At 34.5% G+C, this 27,066-nt stretch overlaps 1 protein-coding gene across 1 annotated transcript in view; it reads left to right on the top strand.

Moving 5' to 3' along the window:
* LOC136026237 (uncharacterized) overlaps positions 1-27,066 on the top strand; it is an 82,644-nt gene that overhangs the window by 33,663 nt on the left and 21,915 nt on the right. Inside the window, exon 3 of the mRNA XM_065702591.1 lies at positions 20,687-20,773. Coding sequence (XP_065558663.1) covers positions 20,687-20,773 — 87 coding nt within the window. The remainder of the gene's footprint in view (positions 1-20,686; positions 20,774-27,066) is intronic.

The following is a 27,066-nucleotide window of genomic DNA, read 5'->3' as shown; positions in this document are numbered from 1 at the left end:
GCACTCGACATGCCGTAAAAAAAAACAATGGAAAACCTAATAGAGGCCACAATCTTGACAGGGCCTTTTGAGGGTTAGGCTGTTCTTATTCCTCGCATTCCCAAGATTCCAACGAATCTGCCTTTTCAATTTAAAAGATTGCAATTCCCAATTCGATTAGCATTTGCAATCACCATTAATAAAAGCTCAAGGTCAATCATTAGAAAAATGTGGTATAGATCTTAATACTGATTGTTTTTCCCATTGACAATTGTACGTTGCATGTTCGAGGGTCGGTAAACCTGACAATCTATTTATATGCAGCGACAATTGGACAGCGAAGAATGTTGTATATTCGCAAGTTTTACGCAGTTAATTTGTATTTTATCTATCTATCTATCTATCTATCTCTATAAAAACGAGTTGTATGTATGCATGTTTGTTTGTTTGTAAAAAGAGCGTTTGCATATGATGTCATTATTAGTACATACGGCTTTGTATATGCAGAGACAATGGGAAAGCCAAGAATGTTGTATATTCGCAATTTTTACGTAGTTTAACTCCTGCAGACGAAATGAATGCTTGCCTAAAAAATTCTAATTTATAGGCACACGTAAAAATATTAAAATTAACTACAAATATGCGTGTCCGATTGCAAAACGATGACTCTGGTCAAACAGAAGACTCAATTTCAGGACGTATACAACTACCTGCTGATTTCTGTAATTTAGTGACGTCCAAAAATGAATTGATTGAAAAAGTATTTCCGAATATTCTAAAAAATTATAAAAATAATAAATGGCTAAGTGAAAGAGCGATTCTCGCACCCAAAAATATAGACGTCCACGAAATCAACAATATTGTTTTGAACAAGATTCGAGACCAGGCAGTCCTTTACAAGTCAGTCGACACAGTTTTGGAACCAAATGAAGCGGTTAATTATCCATCTGAATTTTTAAATTCCATAGATCCTTCAGGGTTTCCACCACACGTGCTACAACTAAAAATAGGCGTACCAATAATACTTTTAAGAAATATCAACCCACCAAAGCTTTGCAATGGCACGCGACTTGCCGTAAAAAAAAACAATGGAAAACATAATAGAGGCCACAATCTTGACAGGGCCTTATGAGGGTGAGGCTGTTCTTATTCCTCGCATTCCCATGATTCCAACGGATCTGCTTTTTCAATTTAAAAGATTGCAATTCCCAATTCGATTAGTATTTGCAATCACCATTAACAAAGCTCAAGGTCAATCATTAGAAAAATGTGGTATAGATCTTAATCCTGATTGTTTTTCCCATGGACAATTGTACGTTGCATGTTCGAGGGTCGGTAAACCTGACAATGTATTTATATGCAGCGACAATTGGACAGCGAAGAATGTTGTTTATTCGCAAGTTTTACGCAGTTAATTTGTATTGTATCTATCTATATAAAAACGAGTTATGTGGATGCATGTTTGTTTGTTTGTAAAAAGAGCGTTTGTATATGACGTCATTATTAGTACATACGGCTTTGCATATGCACAGACAATGGGAAAGCCAAGAATGTTGTTTATTCGCAATTTTTGCGTAGTTTGAAACACATATATAAATCTATCTATATTCACAGGTGGGACACAGGGACACAACTACAATGGCGCATAACTAATATGGCGCGTAACGACTTACGCGCGCGGGGGGGCTTGGGGGGGCGCGAAGCGCCCCACCAACTAGGTGTTGGGGTGGCGCGAAGCGCCACCCCAACAGCTAGTCTATCTATATATATAAAAATAAGTTGTCTGTCTGTCTGTGGGTCTGTGGATCTGTGGATCAGGTGACGTCATGTTTCGGCTGACGTCATGAAATTAGTTGCCGTCATTTTTGTTATGACGATGCTTAGTATATTGTAAAACACATTAATTTGGTTAATAATATACCATTTAAAACACCAAAATGAACATGCTGGAGTAGTCACTCGGTGAGAGAGGGTGTCAGAACGGAGAATGAAGGTCCCAGGTTCAAATCCTGGTTAGGCTAAAAAAGGTAAAAAACTAAAAACTAAAAAAAAAACTGAAAAAACTAAAAAAAGGCAAAAACTACAAAAAAAATTAAAAACTAATAAAAAAATAAAAAAGCCGAAAAACTAAAAAAACTAAAGAAACTAAAAAAAGGAAAAAACTTAAAAAACTAAAAACTAAAAAAAACTAAAAAAAAGGAAAAATGAAAAATAGAAGAGAAAAAGAATACTAATAAAATTAAAAATAAGAAAAAGTATTTCCGAATATTCTAAAAAATTATAAAAATAATAAATGGCTAAGTGAAAGAGCGATTCTCGCACCCAAAAATATAGACGTCCACGAAATCAACAATATTGTTTTGAACAAGATTCGAGACCAGGCAGTCCTTTACAAGTCAGTCGACACAGTTTTGGAACCAAATGAAGCGGTTAATTATCCATCTGAATTTTTAAATTCCATAGATCCTTCAGGGTTTCCACCACACGTGCTACAACTAAAAATAGGCGTACCAATAATACTTTTAAGAAATATCAACCCACCAAAGCTTTGCAATGGCACGCGACTTGCCGTAAAAAAAAACAATGGAAAACATAATAGAGGCCACAATCTTGACAGGGCCTTATGAGGGTGAGGCTGTTCTTATTCCTCGCATTCCCACGATTCCAACGGATCTGCTTTTTCAATTTAAAAGATTGCAATTCCCAATTCGATTAGTATTTGCAATCACCATTAACAAAGCTCAAGGTCAATCATTAGAAAAATGTGGTATAGATCTTAATCCTGATTGTTTTTCCCATGGACAATTGTACGTTGCATGTTCGAGGGTCGGTAAACCTGACAATGTATTTATATGCAGCGACAATTGGACAGCGAAGAATGTTTTTTATTCGCAAGTTTTACGCAGTTAATTTGTATTGTATCTATCTATATAAAAACGAGTTATGTGGATGCATGTTTGTTTGTTTGTAAAAAGAGCGTTTGTATATGACGTCATTATTAGTACATACGGCTTTGCATATGCACAGACAATGGGAAAGCCAAGAATGTTGTTTATTCGCAATTTTTGCGTAGTTTGAAACACATATATAAATCTATCTATATTCACAGGTGGGACACAGGGACACAACTACAATGGCGCATAACTAATATGGCACGTAACGACTTACGCGCGCGGGGGGGCTTGGGGGGGCGCGAAGCGCCCCACCAACTAGGTGTTGGGGTGGCGCGAAGCGCCACCCCAACAGCTAGTCTATATATATAAAAATAAGTTGTCTGTCTGTCTGTGGGTCTGTGGATCTGTGGATCAGGTGACGTCATGTTTCGGCTGACGTCATGAAATTAGTTGCCGTCATTTTTGTTATGACGATGCTTAGTATATTGTAAAACACATTAATTTGGTTAATAATATACCATTTAAAACACCAAAATGAACATGCTGGAGTAGTCACTCGGTGAGAGAGGGTGTCAGAACGGAGAATGAAGGTCCCAGGTTCAAATCCTGGTTAGGCTAAAAAAGGTAAAAAACTAAAAACTAAAAAAAAAACTGAAAAAACTAAAAAAAGGCAAAAACTACAAAAAAACTAAAAACTAATAAAAAAATAAAAAAGCCGAAAAACTAAAAAAACTAAAGAAACTAAAAAAATGAAAAAACTTAAAAAACTAAAAACTAAAAAAAACTAAAAAAAAGGAAAAATGAAAAATAGAAGAGAAAAAGAATACTAATAAAATTAAAAATAAAAATAAAAAAAAATAAAAAAGATAAAAAGCTAAAAAAAGGTAAAAACCAATAAAAACTAAAAAGAAAAAAAGGTAAAAAACTAAAAAAAAAAATCATCTAAAAAACTAAAAAAAACTAAAAAACGTAAAAACTAAAAGAACTAAAAAAGTAAAAAAAAAACTAAAAAAAGGAAAAAACTGAAAAATAAGCGGGATATAAAACAGGGGGATATAAATGACGACCGGGACACCGGGACATAAGGAATATAAATGAATCAGAAAATACAACTCATGTTTCCAAATGACGTCGTTTGGAGCCCAAATTGAAAATCCAGATCAATTTATGTCTACTTTCAAAGTAAAAGGGCAAATTTATCATAGAGCAGGGTCTCTTCTACCATTCTCAGGCGAGAATCATAAATTTTTACAATTGTACTTCATCAGTGATAGAAATTCTGAATTGAATGCACGTTGCGAAATTTCTCCCAACATTGAAAGGACAATCGTTTCCCAATTACAACATCTTTTCCACGAAAATAATAATTTAGTGCGTCTGTTCAAAACAGCCATCGATTTGATGCCTACTTATACGCATAAAATTGTTATTTCCGCTGACAAAACGCCTCCTGGCCAACATGTGCGTAGATACAATGCTCCAACTATCGACGAAGTGGCCATCGTTATGGTCGGTGATCAGTTTTTACCTCGAGATATTATTCTCAGGGTTTCCACCGCACGTGCTACAACTAAAACTAGGCCTACCAATAATACTTTTAAGAAATATAAACCCACCAAAGCTTTGCTATGGCACTCGACCTGCCGTAAAAAAAACAATGGAAAACCTAATAGAGGCCACAATCTTGACAGGGCCTTTTGAGGGTGAGGCTGTTCTTATTCCTCGCATTCCCAAGATTCCAACGGATCTGCCTTTTCAATTTAAAAGATTGCAATTCCCAATTCGATTAGCATTTGCAATCACCATTAACAAAGCTCAAGGTCAATCATTAGAAAAATGTGGTATAGATCTTAATACTGATTGTTTTTCCCATTGACAATTGTACGTTGCATGTTCGAGGGTCGGTAAACCTGACAATCTATTTATATGCAGCGACAATTGGACAGCGAAGAATGTTGTATATTCACAAGTTTTACGCAGTTAATTTGTATTTTATCTATCTATCTATATAAAAACGAGTTGTATGTATGCATGTTTGTTTGTTTGTAAAAAGAGCGTTTGCATATGATGTCATTATTAGTACATACGGCTTTGTATATGCAGAGACAATGGGAAAGCCAAGAATGTTGTATATTCGCAATTTTTACGTAGTTTAACTCCTGCAGACGAAATGAATGCTTGCCTAAAAAATTCTAATTTATAGGCACACGTAAAAATATTAAAATTAACTACAAATATGCGTGTCCGATTGCAAAACGATGACTCTGGTCAAACAGTAGACTCAATTTCAGGACGTATACAACTACCTGCTGATTTCTGTAATTTAGTGACGTCCAAAAATGAATTGATTGAAAAAGTATTTCCGAATATTCTAAAAAATTATAAAAATAATAAATGGCTAAGTGAAAGAGCGATTCTCGCACCCAAAAATATAGACGTCCACGAAATCAACAATATTGTTTTGAACAAGATTCGAGACCAGGCAGTCCTTTACAAGTCAGTCGACACAGTTTTGGAACCAAATGAAGCGGTTAATTATCCATCTGAATTTTTAAATTCCATAGATCCTTCAGGGTTTCCACCACACGTGCTACAACTAAAAATAGGCGTACCAATAATACTTTTAAGAAATATCAACCCACCAAAGCTTTGCAATGGCACGCGACTTGCCGTAAAAAAAAACAATGGAAAACCTAATAGAGGCCACAATCTTGACAGGGCCTTATGAGGGTGAGGCTGTTCTTATTCCTCGGATTCCCATGATTCCAACGGATCTGCTTTTTCAATTTAAAAGATTGCAATTCCCAATTCGATTAGTATTTGTAATCACCATTAACAAAGCTCAAGGTCAATCATTAGAAAAATGTGGTATAGATCTTAATCCTGATTGTTTTTCCCATGGACAATTGTACGTTGCATGTTCGAGGGTCGGTAAACCTGACAATGTATTTATATGCAGCGACAATTGGACAGCGAAGAATGTTGTTTATTCGCAAGTTTTACGCAGTTAATTTGTATTGTATCTATCTATATAAAAACGAGTTATGTGGATGCATGTTTGTTTGTTTGTAAAAAGAGCGTTTGTATATGACGTCATTATTAGTACATACGGCTTTGCATATGCACAGACAATGGGAAAGCCAAGAATGTTGTTTATTCGCAATTTTTGCGTAGTTTGAAACACATATATAAATCTATCTATATTCACAGGTGGGACACAGGGACACAATTATAATGGCGCATAACTAATATGGCACGTAACGACTTACGCGCGCGGGGGGGCTTGGGGGGGCGCGAAGCGCCCCACCAACTAGGTGTTGGGGTGGCGCGAAGCGCCACCCCAACAGCTAGTATATGAATATATGTATATATATATATATACTAGCTGTTGGGGTGGCGCTTCGCGCCACCCCAACACCTAGTTCGTGGGGGCGCTTCGCACCCCCCCCCCCCAAGCCCCCCCGAGCACGTAAGTCGTTACGCGCCATATTAGTTACGCGCCATTGTAGTTGTGTCCCTGTGTACCACCTATGAATATAGATAGATTTATATATGTTTTGAACTACGTAAAACTTGCGAATATACAACATTCGTGGCTTTCCCATTGTCTGTGCATATACAAAGCCTTGTGTACTTATAATGACGTCATATGCAAACGCTCTTTTTACAAACATGCACACGACTCATTTTTATATAGATAGATCGATAGATAGATACAATACAAATTAACTGCGTAATACATGCGAATATACAACATTCTTCGCTGTCCAATTGTCGCTGCATATAAATAGATTGTCAGGTTTACCGACCCTCGAACATGCAACGTACAAATGTCCATGGGAAAAACAATCAGTATTAAGATCTATACCACATTTTTCTAATGATTGACCTTGAGCTTTGTTAATGGTGATTACAAATACTAATCGAATTGGGAATTGCAATCTTTTAAATTGAAAAAGCAGATCCGTTGGAATCATGGGAATCCGAGGAATAAGAACAGCCTCACCCTCATAAGGCCCTGTCAAGATTGTGGCCTCTATTAGGTTTTCCATTGTTTTTTTTTACGGCAAGTCGCGTGCCATTGCAAAGCTTTGGTGGGTTGATATTTCTTAACAATATTATTGGTACGCCTATTTTTAGTTGTTGCACGTGTGGTGAAACCCTGAAAGATCCACGGAGTTTAAAAATTCAGATGGATAATTAACCGCCTCATTTGGTTCCAAAACTGTGTCGACTGACTTGTAAAGGACTGCCTGGTCTCGAATCTTGGTCAAAACAATATTGTTGATTTCGTGGACGTCTATATTTTTGGGTGCAAGAATCGCTCTTTCACTTGGCCATTTATAATTTTTATAATTGTTTAGAATATTCGGAAATACTTTTTCAATCAATTCATTTTTGGACGTCACTAAATTACAGAATTCAGCAGGTAGTTGTATACGTCCTGAAATTGAGTCTACTGGGAGCTTTCCGTTTCCAATTGCCAGCAATTGATCTGAGAATGTTTGACCAGAGTCATCGTTTTGCAATCGGACACGTATATTTGTAGTTAATTTTAATGTTTTTACGTGTGCCCATAAATTAGAATTTTTCAGGCAAGCATTCATTTCGTCTGCAGGGGTTGATCTAGGTATTATAGGTAATGTTTGCCTGAAATCTCCCGCAAGTAATATTAATGTGCTGCCAAAGGGTTTCAAATTCCCTCGCAAATCTTTCAAACATTGATCCAGAGCCTCGAGCGATTTTTTGTGTGCCATTGTGCACTCGTCCCAAATAATAAGTTTGCATTGCTGCAATACTTTACCCATCTCAGATGATTTGGAAATATTGCACGTGGGAGTTTCTGTAGAATGCAAATTCAGAGGCAATTTCAAAGCGGAATGAGCAGTTCTTCCACCAGGCAGCAACGTTGCGGCTATTCCAGACGACACAATTGCCAACGCTATGTCATTTTTTGATCGAATTGATGCCAGAATCAGTTTCATCACAAACGTTTTACCAGTACCTCCTGGCGCATCCAAAAAGAAAATTTCTCCAACGTTGTTATCGAGACAATGCATTATCGTATCATAAATGTCTTTTTCTTCCGATGTTAACTTGGAAATGTTATTTTGTACATACAACAATAGATCACTCGTACTGTAACTTTGTTCACGATCCAATTCTAAACATGTCGAAACAGCAGCGGTACGATTAGGTGAAGGCATTCCCAAATCCTGAAGTGGTTTGTTTGCCATACATACGCACAAATCTTCTATAATAACTAAAGTGTAGTTATAAATTTCTGATGTAAAATCAGAAGTCATATCTGATGTCTCTAACCGTTTTCAATGGAGTATATCTTCGGACATTTTTGATTTATATTTTTCCCATAGCTCTGTAGGAGTTAATGGAGAGCAAGTTGTTAGTATGATGCCAAACAATGCACGAATTTGACTTGGAGTTGACGTTTCGCACGCGTCATTGATGCAGTTATCCCAGTGTTGGTCATTCTCCAATAAATTCAGAGCTTGGCATGCACTACGGTGAGTGTCCTGTATAGTACCGTTTACAGTTCTCAAATACTCAAAGGACGTCGGACCGGGTACATTCACCAAAAGCAGGCGTAGAAAGAAGCATTCATGTTTATTGGGGTGAACGGTGTAGAGTCTTCCTATCGTGGTATCTTTGAAGATGGTAGGCTGGCCGTCGACTGACTTACCCTCTTTTCGACGTTCAAATACTTTATTTTTAGTATTCCACGTGTAATACGAAGGCACTTCAGTATACAGCAGTTTTTTTTGCAAAAGAATCATTTTTGCATAGCTCAAAGAAAGCAGTTAACTTTGTATCCGGTGGATTCAGGGCTCTTTGTTGCACGTTGGATTCCGAAAAATAAACACGTTGACCATTCTGTAAATGTACCGCTAAGTGAACAACAGCTGGACTACGTTCATGTATCGGAAATGAAAGAATTCGCCAAACAGCTTCATTACTGCTTATGTATATTCAAGCCTGATATTGTACGATTTCGTCGATATCTTTGATTTCGGACTGCAAGCCAAAAACTGCCATGTCACTGCCTTTGTTGACGTATTTACATATGTATTTGATTGCCTTTACGGAGTTACATTATTCAACGTTTATGTGTGCATTAAATGTTTTTGATAATAATGGGGAATATGGAACGACCCACTGGTTATTTACATGGTACCGTTACGCTTCTTTATTATTGCTGTTTTACCGCCATCTTCAGTAGATCTTCTTCTATATTGTGGGTAACCATCATTGCCAGTAATTGTGTTGGATACTAAAAGTCGAGGATATTGCTTTGTGCACCTTCCTTCGGCCATGCATGGTGAATTTTCGTTCAGTGCACCGCAAGGTCCATGTATCATATTTTTTACAGCAATATCATATAACCCCTTATCGACATTTTCATCAGGTATTTCAGCGGAAATCACATCATCAATTTCGTTAGAAGTAATTTTATAATGTAGCCAGATTAGTATATGTGCGTGTGGCAAACCTCGTTTTTGCCATTCCACTGAGCACATCCAGCATCGTACTGACCCAAACACTTCAAGTTTTACTATGTAGTTTATCAGTGATTTCAACTTTAACCGGAAGACACGGGCCATAATGTCATGTCTATGAACCGCCGATTGTCCTTGAAGTAAAAGCTGCTGTATCTCGTCCCAAGATTGATTACATATAAATGTAATAAATAAATCTGGACGACCATAGAGACGAACATACGCAATAGCATCTTGAGCAAATTCATGCATATGACGGGGACTGCCAGCATATGACGAAGGTAAAATCGTTAATCTTCCAACGCTTGTGGTATTACCGTCATTTACAACTGCATCTCGCAAATGAATGTATTGTTCAGAGCGGAGCTTGGTCTGATTCAGACGGATAAATAGCAAACGTTCTAATTCAATTTTTGCATACATATCAACGACGTATTGGTGAAACAATTGACGGCATTTAAAAATATAATTGTCTTCATCATGCCGAATCTTTAGTCTATAGGAATAATAATGCATTGCACTGCATTTCTTATTCATTTCTTTGTTAGTGGCTGGATTCATCAATTCAATATTAAAGTGATAGCCGTCGGCTCCATCCCAAAAAATGATAGGATATTGTAGGGCATCGTAGCATCGATGAGTTTCAGCAATTCTTACCAACTGAGCGTTTCGCTTATGAAGAATAATATTTCGAGGTAAAAACTGATCACCGACCATAACGATTGCCACTTCGTCGATAGTTGGAGCATTGTATCAACGCACATGTTGACCAGGAGGCGTTTTGTCAGCGGAAATAACAATTTTATGCGTATCAGTAGGCATCAAATCGATGGCTGTTTTGAACAGACGCACTAAATTATTATTTTCGTGGAAAAGATGTTGTAATTGGGAAACGATTGTCCTTTCAACGTTGGGAGAAATTTCGCAACGTGCATTCAATTTAGAATTTCTATCACTGATGAAGTACAATTGTAAAAATTTATGATTCTCGCCTGAGAATGGTAGAAGGGACCCTGCTCTATGATAAATTTGCCCTTTTACTTTGAAAGTAGGCATAAATTGATCTGGATTTTCGATTTGGGCACCAAACGACGTCAATTGGAAACATGAGTGATATTTTCTGATCTGTGATAAAACACGCTTAGATTCTGACTTAGTTCCAGCAAGCAAAGTCTTCAATGGCTCTGGTGGTGCAGCCAATAGAGGAAGTTTAACTTTTCCTGAGGCGCAACACATTCCCATTGTTTCACCATTGAATTTCAAGGCCTTGCAATAGGTACAAATTTTAGACATCGTCCCGATTTGAACACATCTACTCAAGCTATAATCATCGACTGGGCTGTACCTGAATGCCAGGCGATAATTTTCAGGTTGCTCTTGTGATTCCTCGGCACGCTTTCGTTTCTTACTTTCTCTATCAGCCGCAAGCCTGTTTTCTTGCTGTTCTTGTGATTCCTCGGCACGCCTTCTTTTTTCACTTTCTCTTTTAGCAGCAAGTCTGGTTTGGCGTTGCTCTTGTGATTCCTCGGCACGCTTTCTTTTCTTACTTTCTCTATCAGCAGCAAGTTTTTTGGCATAGACTCTTTGAGCAGCTTCCTCGGCTGTTGACATTGTAGGTTCTTCAGTCATTTTACAATTAAACAATTTTCCGTGAACGAATGTCTTAAATATTTTTAATGACGTCATCGTCATAACAAACATGACGACAACTAACTTCATGACGACATGACGACCTGACGTCACTCCACACACAGACAACTTATTTATATATATATATATATATACAAGCCCCCCCGCGCGCGTAAGTCGTTACGCGCCATATTAGTTACGCGCCATTGTAGTTGTGTCCCTATGTCCCACCTGTGAATATATATATATATATATATATATATATATATATATATATATATATATATATATATATATATATATATATATATATATATATATATATATATATATATATATATATATATATATGTTTTTAACTACGTAAAACTTGCGAATATACAACATTCTTTGCTGTCCCATTGTCTGTGCATATAAATAGATTGTCAGGTTTACCGACTCTTGAACATGCAACATATAATGGTCCATGGGAAAACAATCCGTATTCAGATCTATACCTCATGATTCTAATGATTGCCCTTGAGCTTTGTTGATGGTGATTGCTAATCGACCATTCCCTGAGTCGCCATCGTCATTTATATATCCCCCTGTGCACCCCGGCGTCCCCTTTGTAGTTATGTCCCTGTGTCCCGGTCGTCATTTATATTCCCTGTGTCCCGGTCGTCATTTGTGTCCCGGTGTTCCAGTCTGTGATTTCTCTTTGAGTGTCCCGGGCGTCATTTATATTCCTTGTGTCCCGGTGTCCCGGTCGTCATTTATATCCCCCTGTGCCCCCCGGCGTCCCCATTGTAGTTGTGTCCCTGTGTCCCGGTCGTCATTTATATTCCCTGTGTCCCGGTCGTCATTTGTATCCCGGTGTCCCGGTCTGTATATACATTCGTTTTTTAGTTTTGTTTTTCTCCTTTATTTTTTTCCTTTTTTCTTTTTTTTCTTTTTTAGTTTATTTAGATTTTTAGATTTTTTAGTTTTTTTATTAGTTTTTAGTTTTTTTGTAGTTTTTACCATTTTTTTAGTTTTTTTAGTTTTTTTTTTTACTTATGTCCTGGTCGTCATTTATACTCCCTGTGTCCCGGTCGTCATTTGTGTCTCGGTGCTTTGTTGATTGCTAATTTATATTATATTTATATTTATATTTTTTATATTTATTAATATTTTTTTAGTTTTCTTTTTCTCTTATTTTTCAGTTTTTTCCTTTTTTTTAGTTTTTTCTTTTTTAGTTTTTAGTTTTTTTTTGTTTTTTACCTTTTTTTAGTTTTTTTAGTTTTTTTAGTTTTTTAGCTTTTTTAGTTTTTTTTATTAGTTTTTAGTTTTTTTTTAGTTTTTGCCTTTTTTTAGTTTTTTCAGTTTTTTTTAGTTTTTAGTTTTTTACCTTTTTTTAGTTTTTTTTAGTTTTTTAGCTTTTTTAGTTTTTTTTCTTTTTAGTTTTTTTTGTAGTTTTTACCTTTTTTAGTTTTTTTTCTTCTTTTGTATTAGTGTGAAACAATTCAGACGTCATATGCGGACAAACACGACGTCACTCGACAGACAGACAGACAGACATAACCCACAAACAACTTATTTTTATATATATTTATTCATATTTTTTTAGTTTTCTTTTTCTCTTTTATTTTTCAGTTTTTTCCTTTTTTTTAGTTTTTTTCTTTTTTAGTTTTTAGTTTTTTTTTAGTTTTTTACCTTTTTTTAGTTTTTTTTAGTTTTTTAAGTTTTTTAGCTTTTTTAGTTTTTTTTATTAGTTTTTATTTTTTTTGTAGTTTTTGCCTTTTTTTATTTTTTTCAGTTTTTTTTTAGTTATTAGATTTTTACCTTTTTTTAGTTTTTTTTAGTTTTTTAGCTTTTTTAGTTTTTTTTTTCTTTTTAGTTTTTTTTGTAGTTTTTACCTTTTTTAGTTTTTTTCTTCTTTTGTATTAGTGTGAAATAATTCAGACGTCATATGCGAACAAACATGACGTCACCTGATCCATCCACAGATCCACACACAGACAACTTATTTTTATATATATAGATATATATATATATATATATATATATATATATATATATATATATATATATATTATATATATATATGTATATATATATATATATATATATATATATGCTGGATGAAGCATCCAGCATGGATATTGATGTTCATTTTGGACAATTCAAAAAGCAAATGCAGCAAATGAACTCTTTTTCTCCAAGCATTGCTCTACAGAAGTTAAACTTCGACTGAAAGATTTAGATTTGGGAGGGTGTTATCTCTGCTCCCATTTATGGTAACCCCTGTGAAAATTGGCAAACTATCATTTTTCGGTGTACAAAAATAAGGTACATATAGGGAACAACTTTGAAAGAATGCGTTTGCCCCTCCCATCCCGTTAATTTTTTTGTAAACTGCTGACTAAAATTAGAGACATCTGTAGGTTGAAAGTCTTGGGAAGTAGTAGTTTTACAACAGAATTTTTTTGTTGACAAATCAGTTGACTCTAAGGTTTTAGAGAGAGACATTTGATTCCTGTTTGGTAACTGTGAAATGGGTATAAGATTCTTAATTGCTTCGCATTAAATGTTACACATCGCGGTTAAAAAAAAACTTTTTTGAAGCATCTATTGTTTTATTTATAAAAGAACCAAAGAGAACTAGAAAACTAAGGTAATTTATCTTTATGCATAATAATAAGTCATAAATGTTTAATCTATGTGTAAGTATTAACTAATTTGAATTCTTTATTCTCAAGAACTAATTTGACTCAACTGACCTGGGACCTGGATCTGGATCTGAGACCTGGGTCTGCTTGGTTAAGCAGGCTAGCTGACTTTAAATTTGTACTTGGAAAATTTCTTTTCCCCCTTTTACCGTTGGCAAGGCAACTCTCTATTGTCGTGGGGAATTGGGGGAAAGTGGGAGGGTAAATATATAGTGTAAAAAAAACCCAAAATTTGCACATCAAAAAAGGCTATTTGTGCTTGATTTTTAAAGAGATTTAAAAGTGCGTTTCTGAGATGTAGATATAATTTTTTTTTAATTTTTAAGAAGATTTTTATTAACAAACCATCATAATATATTAAGATAAATTTAATAAACGGAAAGAATGTAGCTCGTAAAGCTGAGTATAAACTCTTAAGAAAATCAGCTATATTATTACTAGAAAAAAAATATCAAAATAATAACAAAAACTAAAAACAAGCTCAGATGTATGTATGAATAAATTTATGAGTAAAAATTGCGATCAAAAGAATAAAAATCACCCCTTAGCAGTTGATAAGGCAGTTGCATTGCCTTGGAGAATTTTTTGAGAAGGCGAGGGGTAAAACAATTATATAGAGAAAAACACATATATTATAAATTTTACCTGAAAAAAAAAAGACTATTTTCACTCATTTATTTCAAATACTTTCTTAAATTTAGATTAAAGAAGTCTAAAAAATCAACAGCTGAAACACCTCTGTGAAATGCTGAAAGGAAGGAAATGAAAGATAAAAATCAATTTTTCTAAGAAACTAAAAGTTGTCAAAAAATGACACCAGAGCCGTAAAACTCAAAATATGGACTAGAAGCGTCAAATTTGAACCACAAGGATCGTAAAATTTTGATTGTTTTTTTTAGTAAATAAATATAGGTGTTTTTTACTTTTCCTTTCAAGTTCTTTATATTTTTTAACGCTGCATAGGTTTCAGATAAAATGAAAGTGTGTCTTTTCGTATATGTTAATTAAAAAAAGAAACTTTTATCCACAAAACAAGTTTTTCAAAGAAAAGTAAAGAACTTCATTAAACCAAAAATGAGCAAAATTAAAATCAAATAATCTACCAAGCGTAAAACTATCACAAATCAGCATCGATAAATATATAAAACCCAAAACGAACAGAAATAACAATAAATAACCAAGTCAACCTTAAAAATAGCACAAATTAACATGAATAGGGCTCAAAACCCCTATGCTTTCACAAGGCCAGAACATAATTTGTACTTTATTGAAGAAAATACGCATTAGGAGTTTAATATGCATATGCTGATATTTACTCCTTATAATATTAAGCATATTTGATTTATTAAGTTTATAAAAGTCAAAACGTTAAAAAAAAATCAGTAGAGTACAAAAATATGTTCTGGCTTTGGAAAGGCATAAAACATTAAAGAAAAAATTAGTACAATACAAAATATGTTCTGGCTTTGGAAAGGCATAAAACATTAAAAAAAATCAGTACAGTACAAAATATGTTCTGGCTTTGGAAAGGCATAAAACATTAAAGAAAAATCAGTAAAATACAAAATATGTTCTGGCTTTGGAAAGGCATGAAACATTAAAAAAAAAAATCAGTACAATATAAAAGATGTTTTGGCTTTGGAAAGGCATAAGGCATTAAAAAAAATCTGTACAATACAAAATATGTTCTGGCTTTGGGAAGGCAGAAGAGTTTTGAGCCCTGTTCATGTTAATTTCTGCTCGTTTAGATTTTGAATCAGTTATTTATTGTAATTTCTGTTCGTTTTTCGTTTCATTTATTTATCGATGCTGATTTGTGGTAGTTTTACGCTTGGTAAAACATTTGATTCTATTATTACCAGTTTTTGGTTTAATGGAATTCTTTACTTTTCTTTGAAAAACATGTTTTGTGGAAATTGCTTTTTTAATTAATCTCTATTTGTTCTGTATTGATATAGTCTTTTCAGAGAAAAAGAAAATAATAGTTTATTTGTAAATAATTCTATTAGTGATAAATAATAGTTATTTAAGAATGTGTAGTTTGCCTGCTATTGGTATGCTGGAAAAAAATTTCAACAATGTTTACCAGCATACACGCTTTTAAAAATCTGAACACAAATAGTAGGCCTACTGTTTAATTTAGTTTTATACCTCCTTGTTGACCTTAAAAATAAAACTTAATACAAGTCGCAAAAAATTTATCTATGCCCTTCTGACAGCTTGGATACCCTGACACTCTTTTAGTTTAGTTAAATTTTAAGAGCAGAAGTAGTAATAGAATTAGCCCCAACGTTTGAACATAATACCCTCAGTTGTTCTTGGGATATTGCTGATATATCTTATTGGCATTCAGCATATACACTGTGCTTTTTAATTTAATCTTTAGGCAACATTAAATTAAATTACATTAAATCATTTAGTTTTTAAATATAATGGACAAATTGTATGATTGCGGAGGTCGAACAAAGCAATAGCCCTGAGATACAGTTACAAGACCGTTCAGCTATGCTGCACAAGATGGCTACCTCAAATTTCAATTGTAAGTGTTTGGAAAATTATGAGCTAAAGAGGAGGGCTGATTGCCCTCCAATCGCTTTTGATTCTTTAAAAGAGGACTAGAACTTCGAATTTTCAATCAAATTGGCTCCTTTAAGATATCAATGATATTGCTAGCTATGATAGAACAGCGCTGCCTAGGATATTGTTTATATGTCATTCTAATATTTGCATACGTGTAGTCTTTTCGTTTCATTGAAACTCCTTTTAAATGTTTCAACTTAATGCCCTTAGTGCGATTAGTTACATTAACTTTAGAAGAAGTAACAAAAGTATAATATTAGTAACATCTGGCTCGTTGAAAAATCTGTCACAACTTACCCTGAAAGGTCTAACTGAATAATTTAAGCCACTATTGTCATATTGCTTTGTCACTCTGTTTACTCATTCTACACAGTCATAGTTCTTTTTGATTTAGTGCAGCGTCCACTAAAACTTTGCTTGAAAGCTTGACCTTAATATCCTTAGCTGGTGTAGTAGCAATAATTGTAGTAGCAGTAGTAGCATGCACATAGCACCTTTTTTTTCAACATCCCCTTCAACACACGATGAAATTCTTAATTTAATACCATCAACCGGTCCTGAAGCATTACTGATACGTCCCCTTGACAATCTATGTTGACATAGTGTGTTTCAATCTATTGCAATACAGTTACAATATTGCCCAAAAACTTCACCTAAATACCCTGAAGTTTATTAGCAATAGTAGTAGCACCAGTAGTTATAGTAGTAGCAGTAGAAGTAGAGTTGATTGTAGTAGTCTTAGCTTTAGTAGCAGTAGTAGATGTAGTAGCAGTAATAATAGTAGTAGCAGTAGTTGTAAGAGTAGAAGCAGTAGTATTATGATACAAATGTTGTCACTCATAAAGGGCACTAGAAATGTAGATTACCAATCCATTGAGTCCCCTCTAAAGTATGATAACATTTTCTGTAAAAAGCCTTTTATGCCCCAAAGGCATGACTTACAACCTTTGTCCTAAGAGCTGTGGGGGTGGAGTAATCTCCTTCAAAGACATAATTTCTGGACTCTTCAACTACAATGAACAAAATAGCTTTCTCTAAATGTTGATTGGATGTCTTTGGGGAAATGATGAGCGTAATGGAGGGGGGGGGTGCTCTCAAATAGCTTTTTACTCTTAAAACGGGCACTATAGCTTCCAATTTTAAATCAAATGAACCCCATATGAAGTTCACACAGAACAGAATGGCAGAAAACGTCACTTTCCCCTGCAAAATCTTTTTGGTCACTTTGAAAGCAGTCTAGAGCTTTCAATTTATGTTTGAATGAGCCCTCTTCCGATATTTTAGAGCCATTGGTTCAATATGATTGCCACAGAAGAAAATTAATAACAATAATAAGAAATAAATAGAAAATAAACACGCATCCGCGACATGGAAACAGACAATTTTGCTCAAGCTTTTAGCTTTTGATTTATAAAATTAAAAGGATATACCTTTACATATTTAGGATCAGCACAAAACCCATCTCTGTTGATGTATTAATTGTTGTTAATATTCTTTTTCCTCGAGCAGTGGCTTCTATTGTTCCGTGTCGCATCTTGTTTACAGGTCCTCGCCACAAACTGTTTGATTCAACACCATATATTCTATATGTACTTTGGAATATACGTTAAATATTCAGAATTCCTTCTTTATTCAATCTTTTATTTGTCTTAATTTCTCTTCAGCTTTACATTCGGGGTATTTTCCAATGGAAAATTTTAGGGGAAATTTACGGGGGAAGTTATCACTTAGGGGTTTTTCTGAGGAGAAATTTTTTTGGGGAGGATTTCCCGTGAGGGATGGATTTTTCAAGGGGAATTTCTTAGGGGGATATTTACCACGAGGAGAATGTGCTGAATCGTCGTCTTGGCAATAAGAGATGATCTTCCAACAATCCTCCATGCAAAGGAAGGTCAGAATTCAACTCTAAATTCTTCCCTATATTCATCATATTCTTCAGCTTTTTACAACTGTGACCTCAAGAAGTGACAAGCTCCATGAGCATCATTTTAAGCCGGTATCTTTTTTAAACTTTTATCAAGCGATTCCTGGCAACGAACTGTAAGTAATGAGCGATTCGATCCAATAGTAACTAAAATTCGAAAAAAAAGTTTGATAACAAGTAGATGCATCAAAAGAACAAGCCTTTTATGCTGATTTCACATATATAAAATCCATTAAGTTTAGAGCTGCCCATCAAAAGTAACAAACTTGACAAACTTTTGACGCTTAAGTTTGACTTTTTGTCAAAATTCTTTAAGAACAACACCTGATACACAAGGGCTGTTGAATTTGAATAATATTACTTTTCTAAGAGCTTTAAGATTATGGCTTAAATAACGAAGGTTAAGAAAAAGGCAGCCCCCAGCCATAGATTAAAAAAATTTATATGTTTAAGTTTTATTGTTATCCCTTACTTTCAGTTAGAAAAACTTGTCTTTTAAATATAATATTCTTATAAGCCGAACATGCTCAGGCCAAAATTTGTGTTTTGCTATACAAAATTCCAGAAGTCGGCACATGGCTGTGGTGCGATGTCTTTTCATTATTGAAATTAAATGAAAAAAATACACGAGTAACTACGATTTTGCCCTTTGGAGAACCAAGTTGTTATTTATTAAAAGTTTTGAGATAGCCTCTCGATATGAGAGTGTTAAAATCCATATATTGAGCTTCCCAGTTTCACGGGAAGTAATTCCGCACAGTTAAATATTTGTTCCTGAAAAGTCACAGAGTCTATACAAGTAAAAGAACTTTAGAGTGAAAAACATTCTGATATACACCTAGTGAACAAAACCCAATACTTTTCTCAAACAGGGCTGAGTGACTTCTTGAAAACTTCGCTTACATAAACCATTGCATGCTTATTTATAACTAGGAACTCTATCAATTTTAAACTTGCTTTGCTGTGACTTAAGGTTTGACTCTTTGTTATCTAAATCAAGTAGAAAAAAACCTTCAAAAGTACTTCAGCCGGGAAATCTATCTGATGTACGCATATTGAACGTGTACTCAATTGCAGGGGGTGAACTTGCATCAAGTACTATAGTTGTTACCAGGGGTTACAAGTATGAAGGAGGAGGACACCTGTCCCCAACGTCTTTTGAGAGTTGTATGACAAATCTGAGTATGTGAAGTAGTGGTATGAAGCACCACTATTTTACCGCCTCATTTTTTTTTTTATCAGGACAAATGGGCTGATAGAAATACATAACCTAAAATCAATGATAAAAGTTGGTAAAGAAAATAAATAACATATCTTTAATAGCAATATCACCCAACTCAGTCGGTAAAAATGACCAGACAGTTAAAATCCTTGGACATCTTTGTCCCAGTTTGTTATCACTGCGTACTTTCATCATACGAAAACTCTATAACAGTTTTTTCGGGGGGGGGGGTTCCATGGGAGGCATTCCTGGGAGGAATGCACCTAGTATCTTCGAAACAATAGTCATTGACAAAAAAGCTATGTTTAAATTTCAAAGTGCTGGGAAAAAAATTTAAAGCTTAGCGTAAAGATTGGAGGCTGAGGGATTAAAACCGTAATATTTAGGATAACCTTGCATTTAAGACATGGTATTACAAATGGAATAGAAACTAGATGTAAAGAGATAGATTTTTTTTTTCAAATGAAATGATAAATAAAAATGATAAATTCCATGAAATTAGAGAGCATATTAACCATTATTTACTTTAAATTCATTTTTCAGTTCAAACCTTTTCAAGATCAGTCATAAAATAAAACCAGTGAAGTTAACACCTCGTGGTGTTTTTTGCACTCAAAATGGCTTTTAATAAACAAAATAAAACCTTATTTTAAAGAGTTGTGGCCTAATGAGTTGGGGAGGGAAGAGGGTGCTATAGATAAATAATAACGTTGTAATCTTGCTCTTTGCTTTCATTTAAAAAAAATTCATTCTCCAAGACTCACATGCTATCGCTTTTCATTATTCATTGGAACTAACTAAATTATTTCAAATTCTTGTATAAGAATCTCATGTTATATATGACAGTCTCTATATTAAAAAAGAAAGTATCTAATTATTTCAAATTTTGGTTGCATAAGAAACTACTGTTTTATATGACAGTCTCTATATTAAAAAAAAGTATCCAATTATTTCAAACTTCGGTTGTATAAGAATCTACTGTTTTATATGACAGTCTCTATATTAAAAAAGGCATCGGCTGTATAAAAATCTACTGATTTATATTACAGTCTCTATATTAAAAAAAAGTATCCAATTATTTCAAATTTCGGTTGTATAAGAATCGACTGTTTTCTACGACAGTCTCTATATTAAAAAAAGAGTATCAAACACTGCTTGGGAGGTCGTTTTTCGTGATATCATCTTTTACAGCTATTTATAATGTTTGATGTAAATGTTTTTACTTGATATCTCATCGTCTCTTTTCCTTTCAGGTCGTTGTTCATCCAAAGACTTTGACATAACTGCCGAAGATGCAGAGGAGTTAAAGATCGACTCGACTGTGGCCAGATCGCTAAATGGTAAACAAATTCCCATTTTCTTTCGTTTTTATTTTTTTGGAAGTGACCTAAGTAGAAAACATTGTTGGCTTTCAGATTGTCAATCTCGGAGCCAAAGCAAGCATTCTTTGATCCTTTTTTTGCTCGGACCATCCAATGAGCCAACATTTATATTCAGGAAGCTTTGTTTATGATATTGCATGGATATGATTTTGAAACCAATTATTTGTGATCGTAATGAAGGGTCTCGGAAATCAAATTTTGTTTTGCTTCTCTGACCTTATTTTAAAGTAACCTTGAGATGATGCAGATAGAAAATACTGCAGAATTGACAGTTTGTTTTTGTTTATTTTCAAAATTTTATTTTAAAGACAAATTTCATTATATTTAGACGATTTTTATTAAAAACTAGAAATGTAGGCTGTTTTTCTTTAATAAAACCTTTTTCTGTTCTATCTACAAATTCAATCAGCACCAAATAGGTGTGACTTAATTAAGCAGGAGGTTGTGTCTTGAAGCTCATTTACATTCTACTGTTCTTTTTTCAAGTATCATAAAGCTCATTTGTACAGCTTTCCTTTAACTTCACTTACTGATATTATAGTGTGCTCAGACCTCGGAATTAGTTGACTATAATTGAAGTATAATCATCTTGAAATGCTTAACCCTCCATAATCATAGTACATTGATAGTTTTGACCTAAACTATAGTTGATTTTTCATAACCAGTGTCAATTGGTTACCAATTCATCCGTATATTCCCACTAGTTCTGGTGTATGGTTACTAGTTTTTTCTTACTGTACGTGAGCAGTCTTATGAAAGTGTTCTGACATCTCTCTTGTTAAATGATCAATAATCGTATAATTGTGTGAATAGCACCAGGGGACCAAGCTTTGCTCGGTGAAAAGAAAGATGATTTTTTTCAGAGCCTTGATTATGAATGTGACGATATTCACATTGAAATTTATTTCAAAATTTAAATTCGAAAGAAATTTTTATGAAATTGTGACCAATATCATCTTACCTGTGGATTGACAATTCCACTTCCTCGGTCCGTTGGAAGTTTACTGTATAACTCTAGAGGAAGTGTCATGCTTGAAACTTTTGCAACTTCTTAACCTATCTTGGTTTTCGGCAAAACAGTGTATGCATAGTGACTAATGACGCTAACGGCAATTAAAATATGCTTGCAGATTCTATTCTGACGTGGGTGAATCTCGTCTAGAGTCAAAACATCTGCTTGCATAATTTTCAGAGGAAAGAAAGCCTTAGCTTTTCGATAATGACTTCCATAGAACCTGTGATTACTGTGAAGAGTGTAACCGGATTAATTTTATAAATAATTTTTGCCACACTAGTGTATCCCCGACGCATGGTCAAGTTTATTAGGTGAACGTAGACTACCGACTCGCCAATCTTCTCATAAACGTGTTTCATAAGTTTAGTCGTTTTGCATGCCAATGTGTAGCAATGTGTCCATTACTTTTTTGTACTCTAGACAGAGAGTTGAAACTCGGAGCAAAACATTTTCGTCTGATCCTTTTCTGAGTGTCAAATCATCGAAATCTCTTGAGGGGTCAACATGATTTTTGTAGTGTTAGGCGATGTTTTTTCAAAACTGATTTAAAATCTTTGTCATCTTATTTTTGTGTGCTCAATTTGTTTCTGGACGTTCCACTAAACGTTTTAAAATTTGTTTATTGGCAATGATAGATTTGGGGAAGTTTGGAGGATGTAAATTATTGAAAAGATGATTTAAAATTGCTAGAGGTGTCTTACGATTCGCAACAAAATCTGATTTTAAATCGACAAAATTGTGAATGTTGCCATGTATTACAACTTGTTTGGTTTTGTGATTAATTTGAACAGCCTCACTTTCCTTAAGATAGAAAAATGAGTGTAATTTTTGCATGATATTTTGACACACTTCTTTTTTGTCTATAATACTCATACTGATTGGTTTCTCTTTGTAAAGTCTCTGTTTGTCCATCTGTCTAAGTGGTGCTTGAAGTATTAGTAGTCTTAGATCTTCGACTGTAATCTAACTACTGATAAAATTGGTTAGATAATCAGCACTCCGCTCAATTGAAGTAACTAACCGCTCCGCTCCAATAAGCTCCGCCCGAAGATGAGCTCCACTCAATTGGAGTTAACTTGTAAGGTTTAGCAAATTTTTTTATGACTGTAGAAAGCTGTTTACCAGTCCTTCAATTATTGATAATAAAAGTGTTAACAAGCTTCTAACCGCTTCGAGAACAATAAAACTATCTGAATAAAACTATATAAAAAACGCAAATATATAAAATTGTCCTTTCTGGACCAATGTAAAAGACTATGCCAGTTAAGAAAAAACAGAAATTAATTTTATAATTTTCCGCTAAAGCCGTTCTTCAAATAAACAGTTACATTAAACCAAAGATGAGCGTCAAAAAAAAAGTCAGATAATTTTCAAGCGTAAAACTACCATAGATCATTATCAATAAATGAGTGACACCTAAAACAAATAGAAACTGAGATAGATCAAGGCCAAATGCCCCACCCGTGCCCTCTAAAGACCAAACATCTACTAGTATTTTACTGCAAAAACACGTTTTAATCGTTTTATTTCGAAAACGAATGTCAGTATATATTAATCTGTCTAACCCCATTCATTTGTTCTTCTCGGTAATTAAATATAAAAAAATTCAACTGAAAGTAAGGACCAACATAAAAACCTACATTGGACAGAAATTATCCCTTATTTGAAAGGGGCTACTCCCTCCTCAAAACCCCACTCATTAAGCTAAAGTTTTTTACTTCTTTAAAAAGCGTACTTTTCTAATTAAACGGCCCTTGAGTTTCAGGAATCGTTCTTAAAGAATTGTGACAACAAGTAAAAGTTTAGCGTAAAAAGCAGGTATTGAGGAGGAGCCAGCCGATCAAAATTTTAAGATAGCTCTTTTGTTCAGCATAGTCGAAAAATGTAATAACTACGTCTTTGAGGATGATTTGACCGTCCAGAGTCCGGGGAGAAGGACTGCAAGCTATGAATTTTGCCCTTTGTTTAAATTTAATATTGATTATTGGGAAGTATACATATATTTTTAGGGGGGACTTTTTTGGGGGGAGCTTACTTGGGAGGATCTTTCCGTGGAGGAATTTTTCGTTGGACCAGGGAATTTTCCATGGAAGAGAAGCCAGATTTCCCAGCATAATTTAAAAAATGATCAGAAATTAAATAAAAAACACATTTTTTCAACTTAAAGTAAGGAGCAACATTAAAACCTAAAAAAAAAACTATTACGTATATGAGGGGGTAGCCCCTCATCAATACGTTGCTCTTTACGCTAAATTTTTTTTTAGAACTTTTGTTCGTTTTAATGTTACTCCTTACTTTCAGTTGAAAAAATTGTTTTTGATTTAATATAGCCAAATGTAGAAAACAACGTTGTGTCTAAGATGGTCCCAGGATTGCAGAAAATCTCTATTCAACTGGAGGTCCCTGGGACTTCTTGCTGTCCGGTTATCATCTAGCTTAAGGAGTTCTTGTTGACTTGAGTAAATGTGTTAGTCCCCGTCTTGCACTGGTTCTGGGAGCACGAGTTATCCTGAGGCACTATAATTTCTCAGCGATTCAGAAAATGTAAAAATTACGTTTTAAAATGTTACGTTAAAAAAAGTTAAAAGCTATCATATCGACATATTGACTATCGAATTTTGACGATTCGAGCTGGATTTATTAGGAATTTCAGAAACTCATATCCCAGGGGTAGAAAACATGAAATGAGAGCAAGGTGTCGGACTCATGATGAATAAGGAAGTTGCCAAGTCTTGTTTAGGTTGGGAAGGTATTAATAATAAAATACTAATCGCTCATTTTATGACCAAAAAGTGTGGTGTATCAGTCATAGTAGAATACGTCCATGTAGAACCGACTGATGGAAATATTAGTGACTGAGATGAATTTTACTTACAGCTACAGGAACAGATGGACATCCCAGGCAAAAATATAATATTTTGACCTTGAACAGGCAGGTAGACATGGGGATAGATGGTATCCTAACCTAGGTAAATTCGGTGCAGGAAAAGAAAACAACTAATGGTTTCAGACTACTGCAACTTTGTTCGTATAACACTTTAGTTATAACCAATACAGCAATTGGTCATAAACAAACCAATAGGTTAACTTGCTATTCACATGATGGTAATACGGCTAACCTTATTGATTATTTCATAGTAATAAACTAGAGAGTTTAAAATTTGGAAAAGTAGGAGAAGAATTGAATGATTAAAAGGAAATAGTTTGGAAAGTTGCTGATAGTGTCTTCAAGAAGAAAGTTAGAAACGCATCTAGGAAAATTTGTGAAAAATGCTTTATGTTTAGTTGACAAGAGGAGGTGCCTGTGCAAGAATTAATTTAGCAATAAATCATATGAAAATAAGATGAATGTAAAGAAAGGGGAGAAAGTATTTAAATTTGAATTGAGGAGATGTGAAGTGGAGGCCATGGATAACATTGAGGAGGATTGAAGATCCTTACACCCAGTATAAAAATAAAATGTTTTACTTGCATGCTAAAAATTAAGGGTAATTGAATAGTCAATCTGGACTTGTCCCAGTTAAAGATAGAAACGGGGCCACAATTAGTGAGAAGAAAAGTGCTAAAGATAGATGGCGATGAGAATATTTCAAGAATGTGCTAAAACATGATAGAGTCACAGGAAAAGACATAGAAAAAATGAATAAGTTTGCGACACTTTGGCTGTGAAGGAAGATTTATTTTGCAAGGAAAAATTAGTGACAATACTAAAAGTATTAAAAAGTAATAATACCTAAAGTGTAGAGTGTGGTAAATGACTTTTTTTTAAATATGTTGGCTGTGAGGTTAGAGATAAGCTACCGAAGATTATAAATATGACTTCTAAAAAAGTGGAGGCACCTAGCGTTTCTAGGAAAACTCTAATTAAAATCATCCGTAAGGAAGGCGATAAGAGTAACTGTGGTAATTATAGAGGCATTAACCTGGTTTATGGGAAGCAAATTACTTAATCTGATGGAACTTTTTAAACTTAGAGATGCTGTAGCTAAAGTTTTAAGAGAAGAACAACGTTGTTTTAGGAAGGGTAGAGGATGTGTCGACCAGATTTTCACTCTTAGATTAATAATTAATAAGCGCTTGAATCCTCAAACGCCTTTAGACCTCAGTTTTATAGATTATGAGTAAGCGTTTGATTCAGCTGATAGAAGAGCTTTAGCGAAGGTCCTATCCTTGTTTGGTATACCAATAAATACATTAATACTATTAGGGGTATATAAGCATTGCTGCAGTTAAGGTGAGAACTGAGGCTAGTAGCTGGTTTCATATTAAATCAGGAGTTAAGCAGGGTTGAGTTCTACCCTCATTTATATGGATTATTTTAAGGGACTTTGCCTTTAGTAACACGGCAAATGCAATGGGAGAACGTGGAATCAAATTGAGAAGTAAAACTCTCTTGACTTAAATTTTGCTGATGGTTTCAGCATCTTAGATGAAAATTTTAGCAAACTCAATGAATTTTTAGAGGTTTTGCGAGTTCAGGGTGCAAAAAGGTTTGAAAATTGATGTCAAGAAAACTAGGTCGCTGAGACCTAGTACTGATATTAGCTAGGTACTAGCATTAGTAAACTGAAATTACTTAGGTACTAATCAAACAGTTCGTGGTAACGAACTGTAGTAAGGAGCGACCCGGCTCAATAGTAACCAAAACTCTAAAAAATTGAATTTTGATATCAATAGCTACATCAAAAGAATCGAATTTTAATGCTGATTTTAAATATATAAGTTTCATCAAGTTTAGTCTTACCCATCAAAAGTTACGAACCTCAGAAAATTTGCCTTATTTAAGAAAATAGGGGAAAACACCCCCTAAAAGTCGTAGGATCTTAACTAAAATGACACCATCAGATTCAGAGTATCAGAGAACCCTACTGTAGAAGTTTCAAGCTCCTACCTACAAAAATGTGGAATTTTGTATTTTTTGCCAGAAGACAAATCATGGGTGCGTGTTTATTTGTTTGTTTTTTCTTTTTCCCAGGGGACATCGTATCGACCAAGTGGTCCTAGAATGTCGCAAGAGGGCTCATTCTAACGGAAATAAAAAGTTCTAGTGCCCTTTTTAAGTGACCAAAAAAATTGGAGGGCATCTAGGCCCCCTCCCACGCTCATATTTTTCCCAAAGTCAACGGATCAAAATTTTGAGATAGCCATTTTGTTCAAAATAGTCGAAAACCATAATAACTATGTCTTTGGGGATGACTTACTCCCCCACAATCCCCGGGGGAGGGGCTGCAAGTTA

This window comes from Artemia franciscana, chromosome 1 (genome assembly GCF_032884065.1).
Source record: "Artemia franciscana chromosome 1, ASM3288406v1, whole genome shotgun sequence".
Classification (NCBI taxonomy): Eukaryota; Metazoa; Arthropoda; class Branchiopoda; order Anostraca; family Artemiidae; genus Artemia; species Artemia franciscana.
This window is presented reverse-complemented; position numbering and strand designations above follow the sequence as displayed.